The 12662-nt window shown below is 38.8% G+C and overlaps 1 protein-coding gene across 1 annotated transcript in view; it reads left to right on the top strand.

Annotated features, from left to right (window-relative positions):
* The window catches only part of Otc (ornithine transcarbamylase), a 57156-nt gene that overhangs the window by 29041 nt on the left and 15453 nt on the right, over positions 1 to 12662 (top strand). Inside the window, exons 5-6 of the mRNA XM_048336335.1 lie at positions 9028 to 9181; positions 11927 to 12049. Coding sequence (XP_048192292.1) covers positions 9028 to 9181; positions 11927 to 12049 — 277 coding nt within the window. The remainder of the gene's footprint in view (positions 1 to 9027; positions 9182 to 11926; positions 12050 to 12662) is intronic.

Raw genomic sequence — 12662 nt, 5'->3', positions numbered from 1 at the left:
CTATTTACTGTGTAAGTTAGCACAGGTCAATTCTTAATAGCTATTCTTAAGTTGAATATGGCATAATCTGAAGGTGACTAGAGAGAGCACTGAACTAGAGCTTTCACTTTGGAGGAGCTGGTACATTGAGGACTTCCAACATCACCCTTAGAATCAGTCATTTTTTAGGTGGATTTATGGAGCTCAAATATGTGCATGTAAAGATTTATTACAAGTAAATGATACAAATCAAAATCACAAAGGGGATTTGGAGTGCAGCTCATGCCTAGCATGCACAAGTCTCCATTCTCCATTCTCAGCACTGCAAAAATATCACAAAGGGATATAGAGTAAAGTCTTTCAGAATCTAGGCACAAGTTTCCAAGTCTATTTAGAAGAGTCATGTAGGATACACTTAACTTTCTTAGCAAATCACTCCCCAGGTTTTTTTGGAGACTGATCACGTAAACATATTCTGATTAACACAAATTCCAGGCTCCAAGAAAGAAAGATGAGGTTCAACAGAAATCAGTTCTGAGAATGGTGGAAACCATCCTAAAGTCTTAAGTTCCCGGAGATGTCTGGCAAAGGCTACCCTTGTAAGCAGATTTTCAAAGGATAATGTATACAACTGCTATATTAACTCGTCTGCATAACCAAGCTTTCACCTCACTTCTGGATTTTGCTAATTTTCTTTTATTCAGCTGTATTCTAACTGGTAAGGGACTGTATCCTATATTGATGGGGCACTTGTTTCTTCAATTCCATATGGATTCCTGACGGCCCAGGTTCCTAGCAAATAGAATAAACTTCCCTGCTCACTTATCTCTTAGCAGCTCTTTCCCACCCCTAACATAACAGACCCCTTCCCCCTACAAAATATGCTCACATTCAGATAGATTTGCTTCAAATTTGAGAGATTTGCAGATTTTTGCCAATTTCCTCATACTCTGCTGGGGTTAAAAGTTGGATATTCTATTTTTTCCTTGCCCTGGGCTTATACTTTTAAATGTCGCACCTGAAGTGACACCTTAGTGTGACTCAGATCACTGATTCTTTGGAAGTTTAAAATCAGACAGAACTCAGAAACAGCAGTGAGACATTATCTCTCCAGTTTCAAGGCTTTGTGTTTCTTCCATAATGATAGCTGTTCATGCCTAATGCTCTGAGTGCACTATTGAAAGGTGAATAATAGCTTCACAGTCATTTTCACTTTAATACAGTACTTAGTTATAAGGTTTCAGGAACCATGTATATGAAAAGCTCCATTTAAAACTAAACAGTGGAATATTGTTCTACTCAAATTACTTTCCTTATACATGTAATTTACTTATGGTAATAATGGCTAAAGTGTTTTTTAACTAATGTAAAACTAAGGAAGAAAAATCAGCATGAACTACTGTATTGGTTTCCTAGAGTTGCCATATCAAGTTACTACAACTTCACGCTTAAAACAATAGAAATGTATTCTCTCAAAAGTCTGAAGGATAGGAACCCCAAACCCATGTGTTAGCTACATCACAATTCACTCCTTGGATTATCGCTGCGTCATTCCAAAATCTGCCTTCATCACCTAGGGTTTTTTCTCTGACTCTAGGTGTCCTGTCCTATTTGTGTGTTTAGTTATGGCACTGTCCTTGAGATTCTTTTTCTCAAGGCTAGAGCTCTACTACTTGAGCCACAGCACCAAGTCTGGCTGTTCTGAATAGTTTACCAGAAATAAAGAATCTCACAGACTTTCCTGCTAGACCGGCTTCTACCCACAATCCTCAGATCTCATTCTCACGAGTATCGAGGATAACAGGAGTGAGCCATCAGCTTCTAGCTCCTCTCTTCTTTATAAGAACATCAGTCACTGGGTTTAGGACCTTTTTCCAGTGTGATTTCATCTTGCCAAATTACATCTATCAAGATCCTACTTCCAAATAAGGTAAATTCTGAGATTTTAGATAGATGAGCATTTTGAGGGGATAGCATTCAGCCCACTATAACATGCGCGCGTGCACACACACACACACACACACACACATACACACACCCCCTGGCCTCCCAGCAACATGGAAGAGTTTGCAAGCTTTACCATTATAATTTCTTTTTCTTTTTTTTTTTTTGGCCAGTCCTGGGCCTTGGGCTCAGGGCCTGAGCACTGTCCCTGGCTTCTTTTTGCTCAAGGCTAGCACTCTGCCACTTGAGCCACAGCGCCACTTCTGGCCGTTTTCTGTATATGTGGTGCTGGGGAATTGAACCCAGGGCCTCATGTATACGAGGCAGGCACTCTGGCCACTAGGCCATATTCCCAGCCCCCCATTATGATTTCTTAAATTAAAGACATTTTGGAGAGATTCATACATGAGAAATAGTCAAGAGGAGTGAATTATTGTCATATTGAAAGGAATACTTTAAAAAATGGAATAATATTGGGCACCAATGGCTACTCAGGAAGCTGAGATGTGAGGATACCTGTTTAAAGTCAGACCAGGCAGGAAAGTCTCAGAGACTCTTATCTCCAAGGAACTACCAAAAAGCTGAAAATGGTGCTGTGGCTCAAAGTGGTGGAGCACTAGCCTTGAAGACAAAAGCTCTGGGACATTTCCTAATCCCTGAGTTCAAGACCCAGAATCGGCAAAAATAAGATGGAAGATTGTTATTTGTGGAGATATCAGAGAGCTTGAATATTTTCTCTCCTGGAGGGTGCCTCTTAACTAATTTATATTGGAGATAGAAACTTATGTGTTCTTTAGGGTCTTTAAAAATAAATAGGGTCTTTTTAGGCCTTTTAAAATAAAGTAGAAAATGCCCTTTTTTTTTTTTTTTGGCCAGTCCTGGGCCTTGGACTCCGGGCCTGAGCACTGTCCCTGGCTTCTTCCCGCTCAAGGCTAGCACTCCGCCACTTGAGCCACAGCGCCACTTCTGGCCGTTTTCTGTATATGTGGTGCTGGGGAATCGAACCTAGGGCCTCGTGTATCCGAGGCAGGCACTCTTGCCACTAGGCTATATCCCCAGCCCAGAAAATGCCCTTTTGAAAATGATTACATGTCTCTCAGTGGTCTTATTGTATACAACCAAAATTTCCTTCCATTACTTTTTAGCTTTATTCAACTAATAACAAACTGGAATCTAGAGGACATACAGTATGATTCAAAGCAGGACAGGGACAAAGGGAAAGAATGCCAGAACCCTGTGTAAATACATGTCCTGTTTGCCTTTCACAAAGGCTTTTGTGAGGCTGTAAACATTCATCTTGCCTTGACTAGTTATTTTGAATTATTACCACCCTAATTTCCCCCTCAGTCACCCTGGCTGTTTCAGATTCACAAAACCATTAGAGGGCGGAGTCTTAAAGCAGACCCAGGCACCTATATAGTGCCTAATGTTTTTGAAGGCAGCTCTAGATAAACCAGGTACATTTCAATTAAGTTGAAAACCAATTTTTCCCTGACCACTATTAAGGCCTTCCTTCTGACCCAAGTTTTACTTCTGCCCACATTTTGGTCAGTAAATACACAATAAATTGCACTCTATGCAATACTAGATTTCTATCTCTTTCTTTTGTGTCATAGCACCTTGTGGTTGATCAGCATACACCAGCACTAGATTTTTCCCCAAATTCACATATTCTGTATCTTCCAATATTTGAGAAGGAACTCATCTCCTTTTAAGGGCATAACAATGGGCGATTGCCTTCCTTGTCAATATTCTTATCCACTTTTTAAAATTAAATTTTATTGACAAGGTGAGGTACAGAGGGGTTACAGTTACATAATAAGGTAGTGAGTACATTTCTTGTCTTATTTGTTACACCCCCCTCATTTTTCTTTCCCTTCCCTACTTCAGATAATCATATATACAATATCTTAAAATCTAGTTTGGCATACTTGTGGGGTTTGGGGCAATTTTTTTTGGTTTGGTTTTGTCTTCATCCAACTCTACAAATGGCATTTGGATTCCCTTGAGTCATTGGAGACTTTCCTTATTATTTTTTGTTTTCATTACTCTTGTTTAGGTTATGACTCTTTTAGCTAGATTTTTTCTTATATGAAGGAAAAATATCAAAGAATAACAAACTTGGAGTTGGAAAATATTTAGTTAGATAAACTATACTTTTTGTGCCTCTTTTATACCATTCATTCAGAATGGTCATTGAGTCCCAGGTGAAAATACCCAAAATTAGAGCATCTTTGCATGCTGTTTTGCTTCATTATTTAAATCTGACTGTTCTGACCAGGAGTTCACACAATTTGATATTGCTCTTTCAAATTAAGTTGAAATTGGTCTTGTTTTGACTTTTCTCAATGTTCTTGTATGTTTCTGTAACTCTGTAAACTCATGAATTTTAGTATATTTTAAGGTTTCAATTTGTCACAGCTATTATTCTTGTTGATGAATAAACTGTCCTGTATTTTTAGCCAAGGTGATCTGAGTCCAAGTTGGGTCATTTTGACCCAAATCCCATGTGTCTTTGATAACTCCCTCACTTTTTCATACTATGGGATGTTCCAGGCTCATCTTGTATATTTCTTTACCAAGTCCAAGAATTACCCGTTGCTCCAAGAAGCCTTCAATTACTTTCAAAGTTCTTATTGAGGAAATTTTCTTTTTTTTAATGGTATTTTTTTGCATATCACAAAAGTTCTCCATTTTATAGAAAATACTAAACGAGAACACCCATGTATTAGTATAGATTGAATATACACACATATTAATACTGATACCATCAAGAAATAGTAATGTTGGGCTGGGGATATAGCCTAGTGGCAAGAGTGCCTGCCTCGGATACACGAGGCCCTAGGTTCGATTCCCCAGCACCACATATGCAGAAAACGGCCAGAAGCGGCGCTGTGGCTCAAGTGGCAGAGTGTTATCCTTGAGCGGGACCGGGAAGAAGCCAGGGACAGTGCTCAGGCCCTGAGTCCAAGGCCAAGGACTGGCCAAAAAAAAAAAAAAAAAAAAAGAAATAGTAATGTTAACACTTTACCTCTTTTCCCCTCTTGGGAATTGTCTTTCCATTTAAAGTCCCATGCCAGACTTCTAGTTTTACTAAACAATTGGAAAAGAAATGATGGGGAAATGGCTACATATTATTTCAGCAAATAAATTGAATATGAATTTTTGCTTTGTTTTTGGCCAGTCCCGAGGGCTTGGAACTTGGGGCCTGCGCACTGTCCCTGGCTTCTTTTTGCTCAAGGCTAGAACTCTACCTCTTGAACCACAGTGCCATTTCTGGCTTTTTCTGTTTTTGTGGTGCTGAATAATATTATTTTTGTGGTGCCCAATATTATTCCAGGGCTTCATGCATGCTAGGCAAGCACTGTACCGCTAAGCCCAGCCCTTGAATATGAATTCTTAAGTTTTTGTCTTTGAAAAATACTAATATTGACTATTATGCATCTGAGGAAAGAGGTTTTGTGAAGGAAGCACAGTTTGGGTCTTCTGGAAGGCAAGCACAACTCCATATAGTCAATTGAAATAAGGCCTAAAAGAAAAGTCATTATAGAGTCAGACTATTTTGAACTTGTCAACCTTTCTTTTGTACCATGTAGAATATAGTTCTTTAAAATGTTTAAAACTGTGGTCTTGAATTTCTAGAGATCTGTATAAACCTATATCACTAAGTTATCATCTAAGTTAAGTGGATTTCAGATCACTTGATTTCAGTTAGAAGAGGTTGCTAAGATCAAGATGAATTAAACTCAAGCTGCTAACCAGCATGTTTGGGGTGTGTGTGTGTGTGTGTGTGTGTGTGTGTGTGTGTGTGTGTGTGTATACACATCTTTTTTGTTGGTCATGGGACTTGAACTCTGGGCCTGGGTGGTGACCCTGAGCACTTCAGCTCAAGGCTAGTGTTCTACCACTTCGAGCCACAGTGCCACTTTCAGTTTTCTGGTGGTTAATTAGAGATAAGAGTCTCGTGGACTTTCTTGCCCATGCTGGCTTTGAACTGTGATCCTCAGATCTCAGCCTCCTGAGTGGCTAGGATTACTCCCTGCTGTAATCAAAATTCCTTTTTCCCAAGTAAATATGAGCACTAGTTCTGGTGTTGGGACATGGAAATCTTTGAGAATCATTATTCTGTCCACCACAGGATCCTTTCTATGTTTTTGTAGATTCTGATAGTACTCATTGTATTGTTTTTATAATATTCTTAAACCTGGTCTGGTTTCAATGTTTAAAAACATATGCTTTTTTATTGGCACTTTATTATAGTTAATGGAGTCACAAGATTTCCTTCTCAGAGAAACAGGAAATAAATATGAAAGTTTAGATTTTTTTTCAAGTGAAAAGATAGATTTATTGTGGAAGCAAAAGTTATACTGACCGGCCAGGGTCACGGCCCAGACTCGGGAGCTGGGACTGCAACCATAAAAAGCAGGCTGGCCGGCCAGAGCCACAGCCCAGACTCGGGAGCTTGGACCGTGTGCCCCGGATGAAATTTTAGATTTTTCAAGAGAGTTAACTAAGTTATTGCTTTGGAACAGATAGTTGTATCATCTTTCTCATTGGAAATTGTATAATAACTGGTACTAGTTAACTGCTGGACTCTGACTTTACTTTTTCAAAAGGCCACAAATGCTGATGGTGCACGTTTATTTACAATACAGTTTCAACAGTTTTAAAGACTATGTGGCTTGCGAATTTTGTTAGCTTTTGTGGTTTATGCAGATTGAAAGTAATATACATCTATACCTTAAGAACAGAGATATACTTAATAAAAAACCCACAAACTATCTTTCTATGCTATTTTATATGAATATACTCTCAGTTATTTAAATAAATAAACTTAAATGTATTGGTAATATTCACAGTTCTTCATAAGACAATTTTTACATTGTCTTTATATTAGCTCCTTTCTTTCAAGCATCCCAGCCTTTCACAAACAACTCATTTCATGCACTGATTTTTATTACTGTAAATTATCACAATTTGGAAAATGGAAGCTGTTTCAGTTTACTCTTTTTCTCTTTAGGAGAGCATCTGCCATTTAACAATCATTCCAACTTCCTGGCAACAATATGATGTTACAGATTTTTTTTTTATTCTGCCCAAGGACTTGGAATCAACTGTCCTTTGATAGTTACTATTTATTATTCATTTTTGATAGAGGTCAATATTAGCAACCAAAATTTATGTACTGCAATGCTTTCCAGTGCTAAGTGAGGGTAGAGAGGTGGGTAAGAAATAGCCTTGCAGTACATCAGTGTGTGTGTGTCATCCCGGAATGGCACAACTCTAGTCTGCTGCCGCTGCACTGGAAATGGGAACAGTGTAAGGATAGCGTCTCATCAGATCCCCACAGGAGCTATAGTGGGAGACTGAAAGTCCACAGTTCTTTCCATAGCAGGCTCTCTATTCTTGGGAAGTGTCTGTACATTTCCATGGCTGCTACACTGGGGCTTTCAATTTTGCAGAAAAAATATGTGTTTTTAGTAGGCTAATGTAAGAGAAAATTGGCTGCACACAAGATAGTAATGGTTTTCTCATAACTTACTTTTGGTCTTAATCTTTTAAACCTAACTGGCATTCATTTATTATAATTCATCATCATATCTGCCCACCATTCTGAGGGGGAGGGGTGCGCATGCGCACGTGTGCTGTGTAATGATAGGGATAGGACTTAAAAGCTTTGTGCATGGGAGGTAAGCACGCTACTATTGATGAGCGAGCTACATCATCTGCCTAAGTTGGTTGGCTTCTTTCTCTTCCTTCTTGCATTTTTTTTGCCAGTCCTTGGGCTTGAACTCAGGGCCTGAGCACTGTCCTTGAGCTTCTTTTGCTCAAGGCTAGCACTCTACCACTTGAGCCGCAGCACCACTTTTGGCCTTTTCTGTTTATGTGGTACTGAGGAATCGAACCCAGGGCTTATGTACGCTATGCAAGCACTCTACCACTAAGCCACATTCCCTGCTTCCTTCATGCATTTTATTGTTATTACAAAGATGATGTACAGAGGGGTTGTAATTATGTGTTATATAAAGAGTATATTTCTTTGTTGGACAATGTCACCCCTTCCTTCACTCTCAGTTTTTCCTTCTCTTCCCTACTCACAAGTTCTATAGTGCATTTTACCAGTGTCTAGTGAGTACCACTGCTGTATTTGTTTACCCTTTGTCCCACCATTTATTTGCCCTGTGTTATCCTTCCAAAGACAGATAAATGAACAAACAACCTAAAAGGGAAAGAAAACAAAAACAGGAACAAAGAAAAACCCTTTTCTTTCTATTTCCTGGAGTTCATTTTGATAAACATTAGTTTATATGATCAGAGGTGTATAGTTATTATGACTTTGTGTTTCTCTCCTAAGACTATCCTCCTTTGGTCTTACTGTGTGTGAAGGCCTAGAGACTTGTATAATTTATCATGTGCTAGTGTATTTTTTTTTACCATCCAGTGTACCATTTGTAAGAAAATGGAAAGACTTGGGAAAATTATATTAAGCAAAGTAAGCCAAACCCACCCAGAGAAACCTAAGTTGTTTTCTTATCTCCATAAAAATATAAATTTAATCCAGGCACTTGTGGCTCATGCCTGTAATTGAGGTTACTCTGGATGGTGAGATTTGAGGATTGCAGTTTGAAGCCAGCCGGCAAGCAGTAAATTCCCATGAGACTCTTATCTCCAATTTACCACCAAAAAGCCATATGTGGAACTGAGGCTCAAGTGGTAGAGGACTAACCTTGAGCAAGAATGCTCAGTGCCTTGTCCCCGAGTCCAAGCCCCAGGACCACTGCCATTATAAATATATCATAGATAGATAGGTTGATAGATAGATAGATAGATAGATAGATAGATAGATAGATAGATAGATAGATGAATGGATAGATAGATATAAAAATCACACTGATCACACTGGCCATTAGATGTGAGTAGAACAACATCTGTGTTCTGTAACAGCTATATGTTTAATACCAGTTTGTACATCTGTCATGTTGATAGGTATGTATAACTTAGTGAAAATTCTAATTTATTCGAATTTTTATTGTTTAGAACATTGTTTTAAGGAAGGAATTAATAAACATGATAAATTTACACTGTTTCCTTGTTTTGTTGCAGTGTGTTGTCTGGCATGACAGATGCAGTATTGGCTCGAGTATATAAACAATCAGATCTGGATACCCTGGCTAAAGAAGCATCCATACCAATTGTCAATGGACTGTCAGACATGTATCATCCTATCCAAATCCTGGCTGATTACCTTACGCTCCAGGTCAGTATATTTTTTTGCTTTACAGAAGAACAAAATTCATAAATAATTTCTGACTAATATTAGAAACGACTTTACTTAAATCATGGAATTTAATCATCATTCTAATTTATCTCCAAATGCCTTGACAAAAAATTATAGTATATACATGCATACTATACACCTGAGGAAAACAGGCACTTTTAAAAGCTTTAAGGTTCTTCTGTCCTCAACCTTGTTTACAAACCATTTCATACCTTCTCACATCTTCTGTTCTTTCAATCACTGCTTTTTTTGGTGCCATGTTTAACACAACCTATGAACAGGAAATGCTAGAGGACAACCTATGAACAGGAAATGCTAGAGCATACAATATAGATAAGACTTGTGTGATCCTACATATATCAAGAGTCTATAGTTTGGCAGTAAAAGCCAATAGAATGTTTTTTATTCAAACTGGCAAATTACTGCTTAATAGTCAAAGGGGGAGTTACTTTTGATTATTCTTATAAGCTGGGTACTGGTGGCTCAGGATGTGAGATTTGAGAATCAAGATTTGAAGAAGGCTGGCAGGAAAATCTGTGAGACTCTTTATCTCCAATTAACCAGGAAAAGGCCAGAAGTGGAAGTGTGGCTCATGGTAGAGTACCAGCTTTGTGTGAAAAAGCTAATGGAGAACACCCTGGGCCCGAGTTCAAGATCTAGTATTAACATACATATACAAAATAGTGTTAAGAACATGCTGAATTTACAGAGTTAAGACTCTAATTTAGCCATGTTCTCCCAAATGAAAAAATTGGTAACTTTTAAAGAATTATCTGTCTGGGTTTGCCACAGGTAATCCACATGGTCTGAACACTTGAAATCCTAATAAGGATGATTTGTGTGCCTATAGATGATTCTGAGGAGACAGGGCAAACTGGACTGGAGAAGCCTATTTTTTCACCATTGTATGCTACACACATTTAGATGTGAGACTGAACTAAAAAAAAAAAAGCTGTTCAGAGATGAAGACAGGATACATGCACAGAAGATGAAACAGGGGCTGGGAATATGGCCTAGTGGTAGAGTGCTTGCCTCCTATACATGAAGCCCTAGGTTTGATTCCTCAGCACCACATATATAGAAAGCGGCCAGAAGTGGCGCTGTGGCTCAAGTGGTAGAGTGCTAGCCTTGAGCAAAAAGAAGCCAGGGACAGTGCTCAGGCCCTAAGTCCAAGGCACAGGACTGGCAAAAACAAAACAAAACAAACAAACAAAAAAACAGAAAAGATGAAGCAACAGTGTGAGATATCAAGTTGCTGTCTGTGGCTTTACGTAGACACCAGATAATTTATTTAATCCTTCTCTCTAGTGCAATGAGCTGTTGTTCTATTCATCATAGGGTCCCTGCAGGACCTTATGAAATGCCCTCATAAATATCAAAATAGGATTTGGGTGAATAAATAGCAGCTAATTAAAGGTATATGATATGCTGGGCACTGGTGGCTTGTGCCTATAATCGTAGCTACTCAGGAGGCTGAGAGTTGATTATCTTGGTTCAAAGCCATCCTGGGGAGTCCATGAGACTCTTATCTCCAATTAACTGCCAAAAAATTCAGAAATGGAGCTGTGGTTCAAGTGGTAGAGCACTAGCCTTGAATAAAAATGCTCAAGGACAGCGCTCGGTTCTGAGTTCAAGCCCCAGGACCAGCACACACACACACACACACACACACACACACACACACACAAACACACACACACACACACACACACACACAAACACACACACACACAATGTATGCCAGGTGGACCTAGATTTAAATCCTAGCTTATCCACCTAGTGCTTCTGTGATCTACAAATTTCATAGCACTGTTTTTTTTAAATTTTACTATCATAAATAAATAAATATATAAAATGGAAGAAGCCTATAGCCACTTCAAGGGAAATAAAACAAATGTCCATGTAGTTCTAGCAAATCCACTTTGGGAGTATGTAATGTTAGGATTCAAACTCGAGACCTCAAGCATGCTGGGTGAACTCTCTTGCCACTTGAAATTCTAATAACAATGGTTTCAGCTACATCTTGGCTCAATTTTGTCACATTTGAACATGATGGAAAATTACTTCAGAATTATTGTTCATAAATAAGATGTTGCTGACAGAACTGAAATTCACTTGATAACTTCACCTGATCCCATTTATTCCCAATTCTACAAAGATGTTATCCTGATGTTTGTCACTATAATTCTCAGGCATGTGTTTATCTTTTACAAACAGTATTGTTGGGCATATTTTTTCAGCCTTAGATAAATGGGAGGATGCTCAGAGCCACCCGGCTACACCGTCCCAGGTGGATTGTATTTCCCTTATTTTATACCGAAGGAAGAAATCTCTAGAATAGCAGTGATTTTTGTCTCCTTTGTTCTTTGTTATCTGTCTAGGGTCAAGGATCATGTTTGAACATTGATGGCGCTCATTTGTTGAATAAATAGAACAGAGTTTCAGATTTGAAATGTGTGAAAATCTGTATCAATTATATGATATATTTGTTTAGTAATTAGGATTTTTACTGTTTTAATTGTACAAAACAATATTGAATTGTTACTGAGTTCAGTAACATGTTATTGAATTGTTCTGGACAACGCAAAAGTAGTACTTTATTCATTCCAACCATGCATTAAAATTGAGATGAAGACCATTTTCTTTATGTTAATCATAGTAACTATTGTAAAAAAAAAGTGGATTTCCTCCTTGATTTCATCTCCTTCTTCTCTTACCTTTTAGGAACACTATGGTTTTCTCAAAGGTCTTACCCTCAGCTGGATAGGGGATGGAAACAACATCCTGCACTCCATCATGATGAGTGCAGCGAAATTTGGAATGCACCTTCAAGCAGCTACTCCAAAGGTAGGGGAACTTTCTGCCTCGAAAGAAGCCCCACTTAAGTCAGATGCAATTATCTGGTGGAGACAAAGCTCACTTCCAGTCAAGGGCAACATAGGTGAGGCCACAAAACTGAGGTTATAATACCAGCCCTACGATTAAATAGCTATCTGGCCTCTTAAGAGCCCAATTTCCCAACTCTACAATTAGAACTAGTCTTGGCTGAAGCCTTTCATTGTGTGAGTCTGGGTTAAAAGCATGTCTGAATTATCCCTTTGAATGCCCTGAGATGAGCCATTATGATGACTGGCATTCTTGTGCATTACCAGCATACAGGCTGAAGAAAGCAGTGAAATCCAGACAACATGGATGGATAGAATGATGCTGCCATTTCGCCCCCCCCCCCAATACTGTAATTTGGTAGAAAAATGTCAAGCCAATGTGAAGGTCATAGTGATGGCAGCTGTGCCACCTCAGGGCTTCAAACCTCATCTCTACAAGCACTTTGGCTTTTAAAATCTGAATCCCACCTGGCTATAAAGATGACCCCTGTATGCTTTCCATACTGCTGCTAATCTCTCACAGAATGTTCGGGAAGCCTGACTTCTTTCATAGGCCCAATTTAACCCTGTGGATT

The sequence above is a fragment of the Perognathus longimembris genome, chromosome 28 (genome assembly GCF_023159225.1).
Source record: "Perognathus longimembris pacificus isolate PPM17 chromosome 28, ASM2315922v1, whole genome shotgun sequence".
Classification (NCBI taxonomy): domain Eukaryota; kingdom Metazoa; phylum Chordata; class Mammalia; order Rodentia; family Heteromyidae; genus Perognathus; species Perognathus longimembris.
Note: the sequence above shows the minus strand (reverse complement) of the source record. Positions and strands in the feature narration are given on the sequence as shown.